This window comes from Acipenser ruthenus, chromosome 1 (genome assembly GCF_902713425.1).
Source record: "Acipenser ruthenus chromosome 1, fAciRut3.2 maternal haplotype, whole genome shotgun sequence".
Taxonomy (NCBI): domain Eukaryota; kingdom Metazoa; phylum Chordata; class Actinopteri; order Acipenseriformes; family Acipenseridae; genus Acipenser; species Acipenser ruthenus.
The window spans coordinates 26,890,480-26,914,252 of NC_081189.1; the positions used below are offsets into that span (position 1 = coordinate 26,890,480).

General features: G+C 38.1%; 1 protein-coding gene across 1 annotated transcript in view; it reads right to left on the reverse strand.

Annotated features, from left to right (window-relative positions):
* The window catches only part of LOC117408759 (CMP-N-acetylneuraminate-poly-alpha-2,8-sialyltransferase), a 42,253-nt gene extending 19,079 nt beyond the window's left edge, over window positions 1-23,174 (reverse strand). Inside the window, exons 1-2 of the mRNA XM_034014038.3 lie at window positions 22,828-23,174; window positions 8,814-8,945 (exon numbers count right to left, since the gene is read on the reverse strand). Coding sequence (XP_033869929.1) covers window positions 8,814-8,945; window positions 22,828-22,940 — 245 coding nt within the window. The 5' untranslated portion in view covers window positions 22,941-23,174. The remainder of the gene's footprint in view (window positions 1-8,813; window positions 8,946-22,827) is intronic.
* Between the last annotated feature and the right edge of the window lie 599 nt (window positions 23,175-23,773).

The window sequence follows — 23,773 nt, forward strand, 5'->3', positions numbered from 1 at the left end:
AGTTATGACAGCTCAGAACCGACACTGATGCAGCATTTTGGTCTTTGTGAATTGCCTATACCATCACAGAGCTGTCATGTTTTATGCCATCACTGAACCTTCTTAACTCCTGTGTGAAATGCTATGCCGGTACTGAAGCTCTATAGTGGGCGTGGACTGAAAGTCAACATCCCACGTGACTGTATACCAGACGTGTTGAGTCTTTTTGTCGTCGATGTTACACTCTTTCATTTTTTTCAAATACAATGGTTGATCAAGAACGAGGTAGTAATTGGAGTCTGGAAGACGTTAAGGAATTGTTAACTTTACAGGCTGACGAGGAGGTGAATTCACAAATAGAAGGGACTTTGCTTTTGCCTGAAGAGCTGGACTCTCTTTCTTTTAAATATATTGTATCACCTTCTTTGCAATAAAACACACAACCTACATTGTGTCTGAAACTCCTGCAATTTGACACTGAACAGGTTGCTCCATTCTACAATAGAACTGACAATTAAAAGCAAACAAAATGCAGCCATTTTGTTTTGGGATTTTGTTTGGTTTCCGTTGCCATGAAAACGACCTGTTGACTGACAGGTTTGAAAGTTGTACTCACAGGATCCCTTTGGCTGTGTGAAAGGGTTATGACGGTACAGTCAGCACTCACATATCCAACCCTATAAAATTGTGACTTGTGATGGTTAAACAAGTGTGACGCAAATCTGATTATTTTATTTTGGCCTGTTGCAACCCTTGTCCATTTTTTTAGTGCACAGAAAAAATACATAGCTGAAAGGACTTTGTTTTAAAATAAGTAGGCTTCCATTTAGATGTACTGTAGTTGGTTTTGTTGGTACAGTATTATATTTTCAACAGAAGTAGTACTTTAAGTCAGATCGATATGATTCTGAAAATATCACTTGCCAAAAGAAAAAACACGTTAACTGTAACACAGTACATACTTTTAAATCCGGTAAGTATTGTAGCAGTATGTAACATTTCCCATTAATGACCCAACAGCAAAATTAAATCAAAATGTTACCCATGCCCAGAACTGCGTAAAACGTAAAAGACAATGCAATTTAGCAAAAGATTACAAAACAACAACACCAGTTTCCAGAATTAAAACAGTATCCAAAGTCAGCATTCAAAATTGCAGAATATAGTGCTCGATAAGGCCCAATGTCACAGTTCACTTGCAAATGAAAATGCACAAAAGCAACTAAAGATCACACATATAAAAAAATGCATCACAGTATCTAAAGTAGAGCAAGCTGTGAAAAAAGCAAGGGCTTCATCATCTCCAGGGCCTAATGGAGTTCCGTACAGAGTGCACAGAGTGCTTCAGGAGTTCTACGAATTCTGTGGAAATTGATGAAAGTGGCATGGGAAAAACAGGTTGTACCAAGAGCATGGCGCCGAGCAGGTGGAGTCTTTATACCTAAAGAAAAAGATTCTACAAGCATCAGTCAGTTTCGTCCTATTTCCCTATTAAATGTAGAAGGCAAGATTTTCTTCAGCATTATTGCTCAGAGATTGTCAACTTACCTATTAAGGCTGTGTGGTCCAGTGGTTAAAGAAAAGGGCTTGTAACCAGGAGGTCCCCAGTTCAAATCCCACCTCAGCCACTGACTCATTGTGTGACCCTGAGCAAGTCACTTAACCTCCTTGTGCTCCGTCTTTTGGTGAGATGTAATTGTAAGTGACTCTGCAGCCGATGCATAGTTCACACACCTTAGTCTCTGTAAGTCGCCTTGGATAAAAGCGTCTGCTAAATAAACAAATAATAAAGAACTGCTTCATTGACATTTCAATACAAAAAGCAGGCATTCCAGGTTTCCCAGGATGCTTAGAACACATCAATGTGATCTGGCAACAAATTCAATCAGCTAAAAAGGAGAGGAAGGAGCTCCATGTGACATTCCTGGATTTGGCTAATGCATATGGTTCAGTGCCATATGAACTTCTTTGGAGATTTGCAATTCAGTTTTTCAACTTCAGAATTCAGCACTACATGGCAATGCCAAGAGGTTGGAATAATGGCAGGATGCACCATTTCTCCACTGGCTTTTACCATGGCAATGGAAGTAATCATTAGGGCATCAAAATGGGTAGTAGGAGGAGAGCGCTTGGCTTCTGGAATGCGACTACCACCAATTCGAGCATACATGGATGACATGACAACCATGACTACAACAGTAGCCTGCACTAATCGGTTATTGGGCAAATTAACCAATAACATTGAATGGGCACGAATGCAATTCAAGCCCACTAAATCAAGGAGCATCTCTATAATTAAAGGCAAAGTAGTAGATAAAACATTCTTTATTAATGGTGAGGCAATACCAACAGTGTCTGAGAAGCCAGTGAAGAGTCTTGGGAGATGGTACGACGGGAATCTAAAGGACACAATTCGTGTGGGAGAAGTTAGACAACAAACAGTGGAAGGGTTGAAGGGTTGAAACTCTGGTGCTTTCAGTTTGGTCTACTGCCGAGGTTGCTGTGGCCACTGACTGTGTACGAGGTTTCTTTGACAACAATAGAGAAGCTGGAAGCTTTAATCAGTTCATACATCAGGAAATGGTTGGGAGTTCCACGCTGCCTCAGCAGAGTGGGACTTTATGGTAAAGGAATACTGCAGCTACCAGTCTCCGCTCTAACCGAGGATTTTAAGTGCGCCAAGGTCAGACTGGAAATGACATTAGTAGAGTCACGCGACAAATGCGTAAGGGAGGCAGCACCTGTGTTGAAAACTGGAAGAAAGTGGGAGGCAAAGAAAGCTGTGGAAGATGCAAAGGCTGCCCTTCGAATTGGTGATATCATGGGGCAAGTTCAGCATGGAAGAGGGGGTCTTGGTTTCAGTTCAACTCCTCCTACATGGCACAAGGCAGCCCCAGCTCAAAGGAGGAAGCTGGTAGTCAACGAGGTGCAAAAGCAGGAGGAGAGGATGAGGTGTATAAAGGCCATTCCCAGGCCAAGCAGGGAGAATGGATGAGATGGGAGAGTGTGGAACAACGCAAGATTGGCTGGCAAGACCTATGGTCAATGGAACAGAGCAGGATCACTTTACTCATCAGGTCAACATATGATGTTCTCCCATCACCACAGAACCTAAACCTCTGGGTAGGAGAGGATCCCTCATGTCCTTTGTGTTCATCACCTGCATCATTAAGGCACATTTTGACAGGATGTAAGGTGGCTCTTAGCCAAGGACGGTTTACTTGGTGCCAGGTGCTGCGATGTTTGGCCTTAGCATTGGAAGACAAGCGTAACATTACCAATAAGTTGCCACCTGTTCCATCAAAACATTACACATAAAGACAACATTCCTCCTCCCAGGAGAGCAACCACCAAGAAAAGGTGTTAAAACCAATCCTCGCCCAGGACAACTGGAAGCTGCTAGAGACTGGAAAATGCTGGCAGATGTTGGTCAACGGCTTATTTTTCCACCTGAGACTGCCACCACTAACCTTCGACCAGATATTGTCTTGTGGTCTGGATCAGCACGCCTTGTTCACCTGGTAGAGTTAACAGTGCCATGGGAGGATGCTGTAGATGAGGCGTATGAGAGGAAGAAACTGCGGTATGCTCAACTAGCCACTGAAGCGGAACAGCGAGGATGGAGAGTTCGGGTTTACCCAGTGGAAGTGGGTTGTCGAGGATTTGTGGCACACTCTACAACCCGGTTTCTCAGAGACGTCGGATTTAGTGGCCAAGAGTTGCGTCGCACAGTGAAGAACTTATCTGAAGCAGCAGAGAGGAGCAGCAACTGGCTGTGGTTGAGACGGAAAGATTCTGGCTGGGGATCTCAAGCACAATAGAAAGAAAGAAATGCTGATGTACAGGTAAGTAAGCTGGGCTGAGTTGAGTGGGGGACGGAGGGGGGTGATTCTGGGACGCCAGAATCACCGTCGAGCCCTCTTGAGGTGTTGTGGGCTAGTCGACGAAACACTGAGGATGGAAGGTGCCCACTTGAAAACCCCAGAGATGTACCCTACTTAGCTCAATCCAGACGGTTGTCATGCTGATGCGCTGGGGAGGCCGCACTGAGGCTGATCCCCGGAGCCAGAATCGCAGCCGTTGTGTGTGCTGATGCGCCAGGGAGGCAAAATAAGATGATCCCTGGAGCCAGCATTACACTTCAGCCATTAACACCAGACAGAAGGATATCTACATCATCATACGGAAGGAATCGTAAATGGATGGAGACACATATGGATCACATTAGTTTACTGTAAAGCTATGTCTTAGTTGGTGCTTATCTTGGCAAGAGCCGAGTTAAAATCAGCATGAAATTTTAACATCTACTCTTGTGTAATGGAAATCAAAACTATTTAATGACTAACTGTTTTACATTTCAGTAGCTTGTCTTGTTCATGATGTTTTTGCTTCATTTTCGTCATGTGAAATTGGAGGAAGCGCAGAGTAACTGCACAATAAAGATTGCGGGCTGTGACGGATAAACAAATAAATTGTAACACTGAAGAGATGGGCTTTGTATCAGAAAACTGGTGATGGAGTTGGAAATCACGTGTGACGGGTAAGTGCATTCATTTGTGTTATATATATATATATATATATATATATATATATATATATATATATATATATATATAAAGGGAATTGATTTGTTTCTTAATACAAGGATGGTAAAATGTTACTGACGTGTATCTGAGTGTCATATATCCAAGTGCTGGCTATATTATACCGGCATAGATTTACGCAATATCGTGCTGTGTGTGGGTATTTCAAATAATTTTTTAAACGTCTCTGAGACAGCTCAGTAGCGGCATTTGTGTGTGGGGTATCAGACACCATGTTTTGTGTGTCAGCTCTTACATTCATATTTTTTTCAGCTAAATACATTTTTAAATAGGCTTTCTTAATCTACAGTATAATTATATAGTTTATTTTCACACTGTTAGATTTTTTCACGATAACAGGGTGTTTTAAATGTATCTCGGACACCAAGCCAGTCTAGTGTCTAAGTAAAACCAGCATATCTGATCCCTGGCATTCACTATATCCCTAGTTTCCCTAACAATAAAACCAAAATCTTTGCAGTGCTCTATTTATATAATATACAGTGGAGGTTGCTTATGTAAGAGGTTTTATTTCTATAACCTTAAACATAGCTTGAACGTGACAAGGTGATAAATGTAACAAAATAAATGTAACAAATCGTGGACACCATTGTTTTATGATTGTTGTTATCAGCATCTCTTCCTAAGTTGCTGCCAGTTTCTAAAGATTTGTTCAACTATAGGATTGCTGTAAATATGGTATGGGCATTTAGACACGGTTTACAGTATTTGCTTCACTGCCCTAGTATCAGTCGTAACACCAGGTAGATGGTGCTAACAAGAATACAATGAACTATTGAAAATGCAGGTTTTTAACTCTGGTCATTTAGATTTTTTTTACAACGTTTTTGAACGGAACAGATTTGGATACGACATATTACATTTGTTACTTCTTTTTAAAGCCACCTCAGTCAGGAAAATAAATGGCACACACCATGGAAAGTACTCAAAAAGAAAGAAATAAACACAGAAACAATGTAAATAGGTGTTTTTTTTATGACAATATACGTTACTTATTGGTAAAACAGGCATTTTAGTATGTCATATGGTGTGTTTTTGATAGAGATAATATGTTTATTCAGATATTACACATCCTCTGACTTTCACGTTATCTTATTTATCTATACAAACACCCCTTATTGATTTACAATTATAACTGCAGTACTGTTCTGTTTTTTTTATTTTTATTTTGGTACACAAGTTAACTAACCATACCTTGGTAACCCCTTTTCATGAAGTGACTCATATACAGTAGTAGAGCAGAACTCTGATAGAGTTTAGAGAAGTACAGCTATAATGAAATAGGTCAAGCAAAGGTTTCCGCTTTAATAAAAAAACATTGTGATAACTTTACAGAAATTCAAGGGCTGCAGTAATGTGAGCCACTAGGGAAATTCCTCCTCTCTTTTGAAACTTCTTCACCGTCAGACGTCTATGTTGTCAAACAGACACACTTCCTTATTCCTTTGCAGAACGCTGGAACAGACAACGATTAGTAAACACTTTCTGCTATGTGCTCTCTGCACTCTGGCTCTCCAGAGACTTGTTATTTCTACCCACCAAACAGGAGACATTTTGTTTTTGGCAGCTTTCTCCTGATCATCATTTTCCATCAAACTCTTTTTTGGCACGTAATAACGCAAAAACGTAAATAATCCTCTCTACAAGTAGTTGAAAAAGTGTTCATGGTCTGCAGATGGAAATGGACTTTAGAATGGTAGTCATTAACAGACCATGTAATCATCTTTCACAGAGATGACTTCTACTCATCTGTCTATGGAGAGTCACCGGTGGCATTAACTGTTGGCCTCTCATCTGTGCTGAAAGTTTTTCTTGTTCAATACAGATGTAGAGGAGGGAGAGTTGTGTTAATTTAAGTGCTTGAGAGGCTGTGATAAAAAAAACAATTTTAACCAGCCCTGGGCAGTGAAGTCTGGTGAACAATTAGGCTATTTATAAGGCTTGATAATATTTTGTTTTAGCCTCTTATAGTTATTGAAGCAAAGCATTTCCCTTTTCTTCTCAGTGTCAACAGTCTCCTAATCACACAGCTTTACATTCACTGTAAAAGTAACTGTTAATCTTTCAAAAAGGTTGCAATATAAAACATATCTAAAATAAAAATAAACAACAAAATTGAATGTTGCTTGGAAACAGCACTTTGAAATATACGGTTGAACAGTTACATGCTGCCTACCGTTTTAGTGGATCAGTCTAAAGCTTTGGCATCAAAAGACTCCACCATTTACTGCCAGGCAAACAGATACTCTGTCAAAAGTGTTATGTTCTCTGTTGAATTTGAATTTATTTCCTGCACTCCGCAGTAATGTTAGACAAAAGGCGGCAGTATTTTCAATCGCTGTAACCAGTGCTTTCACTGTGATGAGGGACACTGCTTTAAAATTTCCTCAACGACTCGGATTGATTTCTAAATTCAAGCAGCAAATTCTCTGGATCTTTTCCCTAATACAGTAATTCATTTGCACAGTTGTGATGCGTCAAAATCAGTATACTCTTACACTAGTTTATATTAAGCCTATGCTGCTGTAATTCCAACTGCAAATCAGTCAGTAAGATACAGCTTGTTCCAAGGGGTCCGTGGAGTGTGGAGTGTAAAAGCTTACCGTATCTTTCTGAACTATAATCCAATTCCTTGTTATGTCACTGATAGGATTTGCACTACTGACTGAATGGAAAAATACATAATTAATATTGAAATATTCCTGTGTAGTATATATTCCATATTCAAGTATAAAATCTGTCTACATACTTTGTCTACATACATAGCTTTTGAACAAGCAAAAATGAGAGCATTGAGTTTGCTTGCAGCTACACCTGTAGTTGGCAGAATTTCTATTATTTTACCACCACTTTAATGCAATCTATACACTGCCCAACAGGCTTGGAAGGCTGGAGTTAAGCAACTAATTTTCTGGAGGTAAATTCATTCATTTACGTTTCCGTAGGAACAAGGCCAAGAGTATGTCCCTTCCAATAATATCTGGATCTTGTATTCCATTTTGTACTTGTCATTGTGACATTACAGGCAACATTTTAAAAGTATTTTTCTCCAGTTTTGTTTTTAGAAACGAGAAGCACAATTCTGACCTTTCATATCTGCACATCACATAAAACAGGAAGGACAGTATAACAACTGTGTCATTCCAGCTCATGCACACACACGCAGATTTGCAAAACACTCTTCTCACATTCCTAGACAGCCTTTAATGTCTTTCAAAATACTGTCTGAATTTCATTGAATGAGAGAATTACAGCAAATCAGATAGTAAAAATTCTCTTTTCTCAGAACCGCACTTAGTAATAACACACAAAAAACTTTACTTTTTTTTATACATATTTTCTAAATTTTTCTACCCAGTAAGAAATTCCCAATTCGAATGTTGCCTTTTGCAACCCCTAAACTTACAGTAAACAGCAGATGTTACCAAGCAACTGAACCCTGGACGTAAGTGCCTAGCTTAAAGTAAGAGGTGTTCCTGCCTGGATTGGTCGAGCACCTGGCTCGTATGTGTAACTGAAGAGCAAGGAGGAAAACAAGCCTTAGCTTACTTTCCTCTCTGACCCCACAGGAGTGCAAATGCACAAGAGGTGTTAAAGTGGGGGGCCAAGCTCTCTGGCAAGCACGAAATAAAAGGCTTGTGTTTCTAAAATGTACATAGAATGGTGAAATGCACATCAAAAGTATACCTTGCAATAACTTTTTTTTTTAAATATAAATAAAGCACTGTCAGACCATGGCTGTTTTCAGCTGTGCTGCCTAAAGCATAGTAAAAGGAAAGTTTAAGCTACAGTTATCATGTACTGCAGTAGTTTAACTATACACTGCTGAAGTGATATGAGTGAAAACAGTTCACAGAGAGAGCTCCACTCATTTACACCAGAGATGCTGATCGAGTACACCTGTGACAGATGAAAAAAAAACCATGTACTGTATACAGTACATCAATGAAAGGCAATAAATATGCACTTATGGTAGTGTTATTTAGTAACTCTGTTTTCATTTTTAGGGGCCTGAATTCCAGTCATGGGATTTCATGATACCAACGTACAGCATAGCACAAACACGAAGAGATTCCTGTTTTGGTACATACACCTAATTAGGCTAGAGAGGACTTTTTTGTATGTGTTAATTAGTGTTAGAGTCATTCTGTACCAAGATTGTATGCCCTTTGTTAAAGGAAAATGTGAGTCTTTGTTACAATTCTCATCAATTAAAAAAATAAAGCTTACCTTATCTCTAATACCAAGGAAGAATTGATTTTCCAGCCTTCGACTGAATGCTGGAAGAGTGCAGGTCCTCCCCTCCCACTGATTTTATCAGAACTATTGACCATTAGTCTAGTTGAACTGAGGTCGGCATTACTGAAATGAAGAAAAAGGAAAAATAAATTAAAAGGAATACCAATACATGTGGTAAGCCTGTATATTAAACAGTAATGAATGGTTCATGTTTCCAATGTTATAAAAACAAAACATCCATTCTGGAATTTTACTATGTTCTTCCTCCAGACAAATAACAGTCACAAAAAACATTAAGTGGTCTACAAATTGGGACACAAAAAGGCCAAATTGTTTTATGTACTAATATTTTTCAGACATATAAATGTATTACTGCTCACAATCTTGTTTTGAACGTTCTGTGAATCAGTCTTGTTTATTAAGGAAAAAAGGCAAGGTCTTTAATGACAGGAGGTGTTCCCAGCTGTGCCATCACTTGTACCATCTGTCAGAAGTACTGTATAAAAGGTTTTGCAATACAGCAACTACTGATTAAAAATCAGACTTCATGAGCTGCCCAGCATACTATAACTATTCCTAATATCCTCCCATTTCTTAGCAAAATCGATATAAAATATGCAGCATCTTGTATGCTGTTGTATTTCATTTTTGTACTTGTCTATCTTCTCCACTGTCCTTTTTACCTCTACAAATAGATCATTATATATAACATTTGTAGAAACCACATTACATGTGGGTACATAACGATTTTTGAAACCTTATTCTTGAAGAGAGATACCAAAGACATTTCTTAAAGTGATTTGATTGGGGTCAATTGGATACCAAATGCCCCAACCCCTATCATCATAAACCAGGTTTTACATTTTTTTGGTAGGCCATGGTATATAAATAAATAACCCATTGCCATAACTAGCTACTGTACTGTTAAGAGCTCTGTGTAAATCAGGACTTCTCATGTCCCATATTCCATAATAAATGATGTCAAGTAGATAAACATTCTCTGCAGGTGCCCACCTGAGCTCACTAGGCGCCTGGCTGGTGGAGTCCACTATATCGCGATGGGAAGAAACAGTCTGATGGTTTTACCTTCCTAACCCACGGGAGCGCCAGAGCCAATGCAACGCTCCCTCCAGAATCCCCAAAGCAAAGGCCAACAACATTGCACAGCCAGGACATGGACCTACGCTCCCCTGACTCTACGAACAGTTTTTATTTTGTAAGGTTCTCCTGTCCTATCAGTAGCAACCCTGAGTAAATGTTGTGTGCTACTGTATGCTGCAGATGGTATTGAAATTGTATAAATGAAAATGGAGTCTTTGTTGCTTTGGAAACTAAACCGTATTCATTATCCCTTTGCTTCTTTCAGGAGCCCCTTTCTATCAAATGGCATCAAATAAATAGTTTCCTGCAGGGTTTCCCAAAGAAACCTATACAATATGATTTAAAATGAGTATCAGTGTAATCAAAGTATGCTATCTGACAGACACACAGAGTTCCCCAGGCTGTCAAAAATGTAACATTTATGCCAATTAGATTTTATAAATAAAATAATATCAAGGCTGAAATTACTGTTTACTGAAGTGAACTACTTGTGTGTTAATCGTATTGGCTAAAAAAATATATCCAGGTACTTATTTGAAAGGTATGGTGGTTTTCTCTTAGTCAACCATGGTCACCGCCACTGCACCTCGCTTCCAGTCTTTTTTGACATGTCTCATTTTTCATAATTAACACTAATCTCATTCAGATTGTTTTGTCATTAGGGTTCTATACATTTTGTTTAACAATTTCCAGTGTAATCTGTGTGGCACTATGAATTTCATTACACACCACTGTCTTTATGGAGAAAATTCCCCTAATCAATCTAGAACAAAGAAAAGGCCTTGAATAACAAAGCCTCCTACTTACACTCTATTAAACAGAGTAGATCCGTGTACTGTATATAGCATTTGACGCACTCACCCTTTTTTCAATTGGTATTGTAGAGCTTATGTGGTTGTTCTGCCAAACACTAGTGTGCAGTGTACATGCTCTTACTGTGCATTTCACCCTACACCCAAAATCTACATTCCCTTTAAAATCACATACTCATCTTTATTCTTTGCTGTTTCAACTTGTTTTAAATACCTCTTTGTCACAAAGTTCTCCCACTTTACACCAGCAATAATAATTACTATTTAAAATAATGCAATGTATAGATAGCTAAATAAATATGGTGCCCGGACAGGACTTGAAACCTGTTCTGTCTACATTTTCATAGTACTCCATTTCTAAATTGTTTAATATCATTTAATCATGGTCTCTATCATCCTCAGGGATTCACATAGGTCTGCGTGAGGACCAGAATTTAAAAATGCAGATTTAATAATGGACCTTGCCATCTCCCTAAATCCCTTAGCAAAATCATCATATACATTTATAAAAAAAATAATAATAATAAAATAAAAGCATTCAGCAACAACCCTTGGGCTAATCTAGTGTTTGCTAATCCCAACCCCTGTACTAATGTAGATCTATTTTAACAGTTGTTCTAGCTTGCTCTTATTACATTTGTGAGCAGCATTTGACTGCATGAACACCTTGTTGAGACTGATCTGAAAATCTCTATACAGCTTTTAACGGTGGGTGAACAGAACACACACAGCAAAATTATTTTTTATAACAAACCATTCCCCCAAAACACCCCAAAAACTACCCGCTGGCTATCTTGTATGAGCACAATCCTTGGTGTGTGTGGTAGGGCTGCCCCTGTAAATGAATGCATTTTTGGGTTTCATTTTAAAAATGTGTTTAATTTGTATCACAAGTTTGAGTAAAAACAAAGTGTGACTAGATATGACAGGGCTGGGAGGTTAGACTTCCCTCCCTGCCTAATTGAAATGGAATGAGCAGCAGGAGGCCAGGTGTCAATTGCATAATTGATGTTCAATTACCACTGGCCACCTGCCTTTAAAAAGGGTCTGGAAAGCCAGCCCTTGGTTCTTTGTTTGTTTGGTGGTTTTGTCTGCAAGCCTGAAGGAGAAGAACCTTTGCTGCTGTGTGGTTTAATCCCAGAAGTTTTTATTTAGCTTGTGTTAGGGAGAAGGTTCCTGGTGCGGGACCTGTATAGCGGGAGTAGCACACGGCCCGAGCTTGGACACCTTTTATTTTCTAGTTGTTTTTGTACAGTGTTTGTTTTTTTTTTTTTCATTTTTCCATGTACCTGTATGTACATATCCTTCTAAACTAGGGGTACCATTGCTGGTATCCTAGTGGCAGCCACCGGCCACTGCAACTGCCTGCAACCCCTTGAAAATAAATTAAAAAATGGACGCCTGAGCGGCGTTTCAACTTCCAACCCTCTGCATCTCTCTTGTCTCTCAGCGGATACCACCCTGGTAACATGATGCCCGTTACAGTGTGATTTACCTTCTAGCATTTCTAGCATGGTTCTCATGAGAACTGCCTTACTATTTTACTTGCTCAACCTTAAAAAAAATGTCCATTACTAAAACTTGCTGACCATGTTGTCCACTACTATTTGGTTGGAGTCAACTTTTGGCAAAACAGTCTTTTCACTTCCTAAATCAAGATGAACCTATTTTCTGTGCTGCTTTTTGAGAGCAATGATGGGAATGTGATAGCACTAGGTAGTTGTAAATTTGTAATCATACTGGAAAGCCTATATTGTGAGTGAAGAAAACAGACAGCTATTGTATTGTGGCTTGATAGCAACTGACAAAGTGATTGGCAGGCTGGATAAATATTGTTCTCTCTGCTGTGTATTATACAATAGGGATGCGCTTGAATAGTGCATCTCAGTTTTACTCTTCTCGATAAAACATATTCTGAAACCAAACTTCACTTATTTTATTGGGCAAACATAAGCAGAGCAGACACCTTATATGTATGATTCGCTCTGAAACCTCATAGAACGTGTTATCTAACTGCAGTATTCAAATATAATCTGATCAAACAGTCCTCAAATAGCTCATTCAGTTTTAATGAAAATTACTGTGCAGTTGAATAAATAGCATCAATTGAAATGGTTATCCTGTCAAAAGATGTCATTCAGTTTTGAGTTTACAAACATTCTGCATTGAAAATATTAATGTGAATAATAAAAAAGGTATGGGATAAATATACCATAAACAAATATGAACCTTTGCAGAAATTGTGGCTATGATTTAAATGGTGAATTGCATGCAGCAAGTGTTTATTTGTATTAATTTATTTAGATTTTGTTTTTGTTAAGATTTTTTAATAAACATATCTCTTTGCAAACTAAAAAGACACCCTCAAGTATTTCTCAAGGCAATACTATAAATGTGCTTTCCTGTGTTGTTTCGATGTGTATACACACTGCTTGCAGTACACACGAAAGCAGAAAACCCCAGTCTGTAACTGCTGCGTCTGTGTGGCTGGCGTCTGACCACACAGCACCACCATCAGCACAACTGATAAATCACCCAAGCTTACATCTTCCTGTATTTCAGTCACTTATAATTAGCAGCTGTGTACACAACTTCTAGTAATGCAACAGTTTTTACACTTTAATGTATATAGTGAAAAATTTACAGTCTCTCTGGTTCTTTTCTAGCACGTAAACACTGGCCTACACACAGGAACTTGTTTCAACAGCGTGGTTGCACTGTTTTATTTACAAAACACAGTGAAAACAAACCTAACTCCGTTCGGAGCACTAACTAAACATTTTTTTCGAGAACCTTCCACTCAAACCGGGCAGCTACTCTTCTTATCGGTTTCAAAAATACACAAACACAGTTTACATCTCACAACCAGGTTTTCCTACTACATTACTTTACAGTTGCACCCTGACAACCGGGCTTCTCACTCTACAGCAGCCCAGAACAGACTGGCTGCTATCTTTTTATTCTCTGTATCTGGCTCTACTTGTCAGTGATCGTCAGCTGGTCGTAATAATTAACACTGAATACACAATTAACAAATTATAGGTTGTTCAGCCCCGTGGCCTTCTGGGGAATGTAGTCCCTCAACTCGCCAGGACTACATTTTCTTCTTCTCTCCCCTGCAGTGCCAAGATATATATATATATATATAATATATATAATGAAAACAACAACACTTCCTGGTCAGAAAAACAACTTTGTTCAGTAACTCTCAGACACATTTTTACCAACCAAGTTTTTTGTTTGCCTCTCTTGTGTGGATGTGACAGGTTACACTGATATATTTTGGTAACTACAGCAAGAGCCAGTTCAGGCATGTTGATACTAAACCTAAAAACACAAAGTGGCATTCCTTTCACAGCAATATGTGTCAGCTGCAAACTGAAAAGCACGCGCTTGAGAGGCAGAGTATTTGTGCAGTTTTTAGATATATGGTACTGAAGAAAATTAGGTTTCCAATTTAGATTTGCAGACTTTTTTCCCTTAATAAAAGTTTACCACAGCAAAAGCATGGCAAAGTGTATTAAAACATAGTGAAAGAATGGTAAAACCCTGAGAGGTATGGTAAAGCATATTACAAAAACATGACAGACCATGGCAATGTATGGAAAATGCATAGTATAACCATTGGAAAAATATGGAGAAACTGCAAAATTACTGTGCAAAATTTACAGTGGTGAACTTTTAGAAGGGCTACCCAGACGCTTGTGTAAAAGGCTATTTTGCATTTTGTGTTATATGGTGTTTTTGTGTGTCTGTATGTAACTTCCTTTTTGGGAACAAAAATAAGGATGTTTACCAATTATATTTACCTTTCATGTTACATACTGACATCTGTGTTTCACATAGTATCTCTTCCTGTCAAGCGTAGTTTTATTCCACATATTGGTTACAGTGAAACTAAGGAAGGGGAAGCCCTGCTTAAGTCACAGGTTGGAAAACACATTTATCACAATACAAAGTAGCTCTGTGTTAAACTCATATCCAAAGGCTCTTCTATTACAATATTTTCCAAATAAGTTATTTAGTGTAGAAAAGAAAAAAAAAAAAAAAAAAAAAGGTGCAAGACTACCACAAGCTAAAACAGCTTTGCTCAAAACGACAGCCAAACCAAACATGACATGTTGAAACCACATCTAAGACAAAAATATAAATCTGCACTCACGGTAACTCTTATTTTTATGTTTTTGTTTTAAAAGAAGATAACATGTATATGCAGCACACATCTTCTTTAAGTAATAAATATATGCTACATGTCCCTAATATTCTAATATGTAGTAGTTACTTTTCAAATGGGTTGAAATATTACACTATAATGATGCATTCTTTGACATTTGGAATTAAACACAAATAATGACCTTTAAATCTAATTTTGATCCACTGGACATCCAAGAACCTTAGTGTGACCCCTAGGAATGAGATTAGGGTTAGAAGAAATGTGACCAGGCTGAGCCACAGGAGAGTGGCTAAAGCATCTCAGACAAGAAAAAGCAATGAAGCCATTCCACATTGTATAGGTAAACTGATTTACTCTGAGCGTTACAGTCATGATTCCATAGTAGACATCTATTCTGCACTCTTGTAGTTTTCTAGCAGCATCTTGCTTTGTTTTTCCTTAAAAATATATATCTTGTTAAGAAAGCAGAACCGCTATCATTACAAAAAATAAAAAATTTCTAACAGGGAATAGGTCCCAAAAGCAATTATATATATATATATATATATATATATATATATATATATATATATATATATATATATATATATATATACACACACACACATACAGTGGTTTTGCAGAAGTATTCACCCCCCTGCAAAGTTTTCACATTTTGTTGGCGCCTGAGCGTACTCCACGATGTTTTCAAATCAATCAATCAATCAATCTTTATTTTATATAGCGCCTTTCATAGTGGACCACCATCACAAAGCGCTTTTAGACTACATGTAGAATCTACACAAACTACTCCACACTGATAAAGTAAAAAAAAAATGCATATAGAATATAAATAAGTAAGATTTACAGAGAAAAACAGACTCATCTCAGTTGCATAAGTATTCAACCCCTTTGCTACTGCAGCCCTAAATCAGCTCAGGTGCAAATGATTTGTTTGAAAGGTCACAGAATTAGTGAAATGGTTTCAGCCTGTGTGTACTCAAAGTGGTTTAACTTGTAGATAATTTCCCTCAGGTATATAAAGACTTTCAAGCTGCAACTCACATAGTGATCCAACAAAGCAACCATGAAGACCAAGGAGCTTTTGAAACAAGTCAAGGATAAAGTGGAAGAGGGGCACAGAGCAGGAGAAGGGTACAAGAAAATTTCAAAGGCGCTGATTATTCCTCTCAGCACAGTGAAGTCCATCATTAAGAAGTGGAAGATGCATCATACCACCCAGACACTACCCAGATCAGGTCACCCTCCCAAACTGAGCAGCCGAGCAAGCAGGAAACTGGTTCGGGATGTCACTCTGAAGCCAACAATGAACTTGAGAGATCTGCAAAGTTCTGTGTCTGAGATGGGAGTCAGTGTTCACACATCAACAATAAGCCGGTCCCTACATAAAAGGGACGGGTGGCAAGAAAGAAGCCATTACTCAGAAAGCCTCATCTTAAAGCACGTATGGAGTTTGCGAAAAAGCATTTACATGATACTGCAGCCATGTGGAAAAAGGTTCTGTGGTCAGACGAGACAAAAATTGAACTTTTCGGTCTAAATTCCAAGCGTTACGTCTGGTGCAATGCCAACACTGCACATCACCCAGTCAACACCATCCCAACTGTCAAGCATGGTGGCGGCAACATCATGTTATGGGGATGCTTCTCTTCAGCAGGGACTGGGAAGCTTGTCAGGATAGAGGGGAGAATGGACGGTGCAAAGTACAGGCGAATCCTTGAGGAACACTAGTTTGAGTCAACCAGGACAATGACCCGAAGCACAAAGCCAAAGCCAAACTGGAGTGGTTGAACAAGAAGAGAATTCATGTTCTTGAGTGGCCCAGTGAAAGTCTTGACTTGAATCCAATCGAAAATTTATGGCGAGACTTGACAATCCCCAACAAACTTATCAGAACTGGAGCAATTGTCCCGTGAAGAATGGGGAAAAAATGTCACCATCCAACAATGCAAAGCTAGTAGAGACCTATCCAAAAAGACTCACAGCAGTAATTGCTGCAAAAGGTGCTTCTACCAAGTACTGACTTAAGGGGCTGAATACTTATGCAACCAGTAAATTTCATTTTGTACATTTTCTTTGCAAGTTTTGCTGACATTTAACCTCCTCCTCATATAACAGTGTTCAGTTTAACCACTACAGCTTTGAATAAAAAAAGTTAATTTGAAAAACTGTGCATACATTATTTGTAATTCAACAAAAGGTGACATTATTGGTAGGGGGTGAATACTTCTGCAAACCAGGGTTTCCCCTAGGTTCTAGATTTTTGTAGTCACTAGTGACTAATCCTTTCTAAAAACATTAGTCACTCCAGATATTCAGTAGTCACTACTGGCGCACAGCTCAAGTCTTCAAGGGTGTTATGAATCCTGTTTTTATTTTATACCTTAAATCACTGTATTGACCAAAACAATTATTTAATTTAAACGGTTTTAATAATGCGCTACAGTTTAAATAAATTGGTAATGCACAGCTGTAAAGTTTTAGAACATTAAAATTCAAGAACCAGATTTATTTGCCCTGAAAAGCTACATACAGACACAGAATGCATTATGAATTACTTGTACCATGTATGTCTTTTTACAATAAAAAGAAGAAAAAAACAGTGTTAGAATATTATATACAACCCATGGAAACAGAGTTTTGCAATAAGGCTGAAACTTTGCTGCTTGTTTTCTTTTTTGTTATCTGACGCTTGTGAGCTTTGTTTGTTCTTTTTGTCTGCTGTTCCGAATCCAAGTCTTCATTTTCTACAACTTGTTGTTCTGTTTGTTCTGTTTCACTCTGCTGTGGCCACGCTGAAAAAACGAGTGGATTTTCTTCTGCGACATTTTATAGTATTGGCTAACAGTTTTGTTTTTTAATTCGCGCGCACAAGTTTACCGCAGTCATGTATTTATATTGATGATAATGTTATAGAAAAGAAGGCAAAGTTCACTATCTACGCATCTCTACAGCTGGCCTCAGTACGAAAACATATTACTTTTTTTAATTATTGGTGACTAAAACGTACAGTACTGATGCTAATTAAAAAACAACAATAAAACGCTTACCTAGTATCAGTGTCATAGATGTCCCTGCTTGTTACCACACAAATCACTGACGGCAGGGAAATTGGAGAGAGCTTCAGTCGCAAGACATTTTTGGCGTTTTTAATCTTTAATGGTATTTCGCCTTGATCGCTATTTGCTAGTAATGTACTAGTATTGAGCAAACAATCCACATTTTTTCACTGGATTGAAAGCTAAAACTACTCACACCAGACGTAACGGCTTGTCAAACTAGACCGCATGACAATACCTTGGTTTCTGATTGGCCATACATTCTGTATTTTGAAATGTAGTACTTAAGTTACAATAAACTTTAATCGGGTCATTGAAAAGAATAAAATATCGACTTGCAGGCATGAACGCACACAGGAAATAAAATGAGTTAAAGACTAGGCTTAGTTTTTTAAAATGTCTTTTTTTTGTATCCCAGAGACTGCAGTAACCGCCCAACTTTTTATATTACATTTAAACAACAGGGCTTATTTAAAATGTACATATTTAATATGTAAATTAGCCGTGTGTGCACTGAACGCTGTCACAGCGCGTCAGTCTGGTGTTAGCGATTGAACACTGATTACGTGACAAAAGTTTGCAATAGATTGGCAAGTGGTACTAAATAAAATGCGTTGTCTGCCATTTCAGAATTTTTCTCGAGTACCCCAGTTTGAAAACTGCTAGAAGAAACCACATTACCAACAGATACAGTTTAATAGTAGTAGTATTTAAATGCCGTTGTCCTGACTGGTAAATTCCTCCAGCTTCCCCTTTTATTTTGACAATTTCCATATAAAAAATGACATTTTTATCTTGACATTTTTCATTCTTAGCCACCAAGTAAATATTTTGGACAGTTTTCAAAACAATTGTTGCTTTATTTTTACACGTTGGTGTTGTTGATAATATGATAAACGAGTATATCTGCTTCAGGTTAAATGATGGCCCATGTTACACAGAACACTACAAATAAAATGTCAAATATACACTATGTATTTCGTTGGTTTTGTGGATTTGCTATGTTTTTAACTTATTTTAATACTGCACATAATTATATAGTTTAGAAAATGATACCAAAACCATGCTGCACGTGAACTGTATTACATAAGAATTTCCTTTATTCCGATTCCAGTGGTGTTTTCTCAATGCAAGATGTGTTGTAGGCATATATACAGTGCCGTATAAAACCACATACACTGTATATATACAATGTTATCATGCTCGTTATAGGCCTACTGGCGAAATGGTCAAGAGACAGTTGGTGCTTAACACATACGGAATAATTTTGGCCCTGAATTTTAGCATTTTTGGTCATAGAAAAGACACATTTCACATGTTTTATAACGTTACCGTAGGCTACTTTTTTCTTTTTTTAGGTAATGATGCGTTTTCGTTTGACAAATCTTCTGCAGACAGTATTTCTAAGCACAACTATAATAACCAGAAGTAATGGTCGGGTGTAACGGATACGCGGTTATATTTGCGCCGGGCCATGTTGTTAGCAAGCCTGATGTTGTCCGGTCTTTACTGTGTGGGTGTGAGCGCACACATTCTACTGGACTGGAGAATAAAAGCACGGAAGTTTAATTATGAAAACTCAAGTGTAAAGAAACAAGTAAAAAGATTAGCCTGTCGTCAGTCATGTCATGGTAATACAACATACATTCATTTACTGCGTATTGGTATTAATTGCGTCTGGTCAGGGAAGGGGGACACACGAGCGCGTTAAGAGAATTTCAGCGGGACATTGGCGCAATGGCACGAACACTGCGGATGCAAATGTTTGAGCAGAACTCTCTGTAGTCGTGAAAGCGCAGCGGCAGAAGCTGTCAGGTTGCAAAGAATAATGCGCGACTGAAAGCTACAGCAGCACCGAGCACAGCCTCATAAAGCGGTCTGGGTTACCATGGTAACTGACACTCAACATGAAACTGAGGCGCTGAATGGCTGACTGCATTTACGTCGCTTACCACGGGATGAGGACGTTGTAGAGTAAATGAATCGATGAGGTCGCGGCGCTGATCTGATCAGCAGCATTGACTCTATGGTTTAGCGATCCTTTCTTTTAATGAACGAGACGTTGTGTGTGACTTTAACAAAAGGGATTTTTTTTATAGTACAAACAGAAACGATCGTCACTAGTGACGATTCCACATTTTTTTTGTCGTCACTTTCAAAAAACATTCGCAAATTACGAGAGTGACGAGCGACAGCGAAACCTCTGCTGCAAACCATATATATATATATGGCTCCATAGAGGAGGCAAGGGTGGCAGTGCCTCCTCAAAATTTGAGTGAAAAATAAAAATATAAATATCCGAATGTTCGAATGACATGTAGTCGTATACAAAACTCAGATGTTCGTATTTGCTAGAAATGACAAAAATACTTTGCAGTTATTTACTGCCTCACCAGAAGTTGCACGACAGTTTAAGAAGTGGCAAATGAAAAAGAGCTTCATGTGATAAGTGAGATTTATATATATATATATATACTTTTCACCTGTACGGGTATATACAGTACAACGTCGCATATCCAACTCACTGTGGACTGGGGTATTGCCGGCGGATATGTGAAAATGTTGGATTGGCGAACATCTATAGAAAATGACATTTACACATGCACACATAGGTTACTGGGGAAGTGCTATACTTTAAAAGTAAGCGACCGTAAACGAGATTAAGAATACGTTGCTATGCGGTTTACAATATAAAACAAGAAGCTTTTAAAAGAAATATAATAAAGGGGTACTAAATGTACAGTAACTTATGGGTGGCTTCTTAACTCTTAAAGAAGTCCTTAATGGTTTTCTGTTTAAATGATCTCTTGTTAGCCGCCATGTTAACTAATGATAGGACAAGCATTGCGCTAGTTCTGCCTCCGCCGCTTCTGCTGCTGCAGAGCGTCTCACCTCGGATACGCAGCTTTCGGATTCTGTGACGCTGCTGAAAGCACTTCAGTCAGCCAGTTAAAAAGCCTTGAAACTGAGGATCGCCGTCCAGCATAGTGTTTAACTGTTTGGCTTTACCGCTCAGAATTGGACCAGATATTGGCATTCCTTTGTACAAACCAGGTATTGCTTTGTCCAGTTGATCATCTGGAGCACGTCACATGGTTTTTCTTTGTTTGCAAGCACTGAATGCGTCTGTTGATCCCACAAACGATTTTAGATTTGGTTCTGCCTTCTTAATATCCGTCACGGTACTTTTCTCTATCCCAAAATCAGCTGCTATCTTTTCCCTAGTTTCTCCATTTTCAAGCCTTCAGAGGATCTCCAATTTGTGTTGGGTTGTTAAAACAATGCTTTCTTTTTGTTGCCATCGCGGACGCTGCACATGCTGCTGACACCATCACCCTGTACTAAGCGTGGGTGGTTATGTGACGGTCGGATGTAAGGCGTTCCACTGTAATTATTTTGTTGGTCATTTATTTAAGTTTAGCAAACTAAGTCGATAGGATGTGCTTGTTTTTTTTTCTGCCTTTCTCCTGTTATGCAAAGTAAGTGACGTGGTCTTGAAATCTAAATTCTGTATTTTTATGTTGTATACAGTGCCTTCTTAAACATAAGCTGGCAGTGTGTAACAGTTAAGTATATTAGAATAAACTATGATGGGCTACTGTTTTATCTGCTGGCTAGTGGAGAAAATGCATTTAACAGCTGAATTGGGGTAAAACTAACTTGTAGACCCCTATGCACTGGACTTACCTGACCTACGCACCACGTTACTGGATCCTCAGCCGATTCACTATCCTTGCACTATTAATAGGTCATTGTAGATATAATTTGCTATAAGCCTAACTTGTTGAATCCGAGCACAGTATTAATTGATCTTGCATTGTAACCCTGTACAGTACTGCCCTGTAACACCTGTAAGTCTCTGCCAAATAATAATAATAATAATTTAATAATAATAATAATAACAATAATAATAATAATAATAATAATGATAATAATAATAATAATAATAATAATAATAATAATAATAATAATATGAAGTGTTGTCATTCAGAATACAATAATCCGATTCTACTGGACCCCAAGCCCTCTGCCTTTTTTCTACCTCCCCATTTCCTTTGGCCACCATCCCCACTGATATATATATATATATATATATATATAGGCACTGGACTGGTAGATAATGTTGCTAAGTGTTAAAATGTATCCTCACCTCACAATAACACTGTTTCATGAAAAATCTACTAAAAAGTAGGGAGGGGTACAAAATAGACATCTGCGTTATAACGATATATTGTTCAAGAGGTGAACAGTAAAGTTAAATATACCTTTATGAATAAATAAAGCAGTAAATAAATAAACTGAGCCCAGCTGCCTAAAATATCCATTACAATTGAAATACTCAAACTCTCGGTGTAGTCATTGTAATGCAAATGTCCTGCAAACAAAGGCATATGCACACCCTTAATGCAATTGCTATGTAACACTGGCAAAATAATAACACGATTCAACGTGTTCCAGTCATTTTTATGTATTTATTTGTTTATTCATTTATTCATGCATTCAATTGAAAAAAAAGTCTTAGTCTTGTATAGCAAATGCAGCTTTTGGAAAGAAAACATATTTGATTAAAATCTTAGCTAAATAACACACGCACACACACACACATACACACACTATCTATCTATCTATCTATCTATCTATCTATCTATCTATCTATCTATCTATCTATATATATATATATATATATATATATATATATATATATTACAAACCGGTACCTTAATTTTAAAATATTGTTGAATCATTTAGGGGGAAAACAAATTATAAAACTCCTAGTGAGTATGCAAAAATTCAACGATTTTACAAGAATGTGTCTATTTGTTTCAGTTGTATTCAACATATAACAAAATAGATCATACCCTATGAGTTGCGCTTCCTGGTGCTCTTCAGTTCTTGATATTTCTTTTGTCTTATAGACAATCAAAAGGATGCTTATCGTGCAAATAGTCCACCATTTCCGTGCAGGACGCATTTCTTGAACAGTATTCAGTTAAATCCTTAGACTGCTTTTCCTTGTTTTTCTTAATTTCAAATGTAAAATAATTAGCCAGATTCCACCCTCTGTTAACTGCAATCACGGTTCTTACTGCCAGTGCCAGCACATTTACTTTACCCTGAAACAGTAACCCCGCTCTGTGATGGAAAACTAGATGGTCCAATGAAACGGTTAACATTAGATCCATGCAAATATATATAGCGATAGGACCAATAAGGAGATAAAGGGGCGTGGTTTATCATTTGAAGTTTTGTCAGCGCTCAGTCGCTTGAGACAACACGCTGCCGAAGATAAAAAAGAAGAGAAAAGGCCACTATGACAGTCAGGAGACACCCATGGTAGCATTTGGGGCTACAATTGATAAATAAACCGTCACTATTGGCTACAAACACATACAGAGGGAGGCGATATTCAGGAGGAAGAGGGGCGTTTAATGGAAGATACTAATGCAGCCTCATAGTAAAGTGCAGACACAGGACAAAAACTGAAAACCATGACGGTTTTGTCATCGTGATTCGTAAGGCATTGAAACCAACGCTGTTGAAAAGTACCGAGCGTGACTAAATATTTTATTTTGGTTTCTGTTGACGTGTGCTGTATTTCCTGATTACACCCAGCCACACGCTTAAACTGAAAACAGTCACACAATCAAGTAGCATTTTTAGAAAGACTCGACCAAGATTCGTCATTATTCATATAATTTGTTAATTCATATCTCTCTCCAGGGTAGCGTTTTGACTTCAAGTAAAAGCACCACTCTGTCATCCAAAAGAAAGAAATAGTTTATAATCACCAAATGTACAGTGACT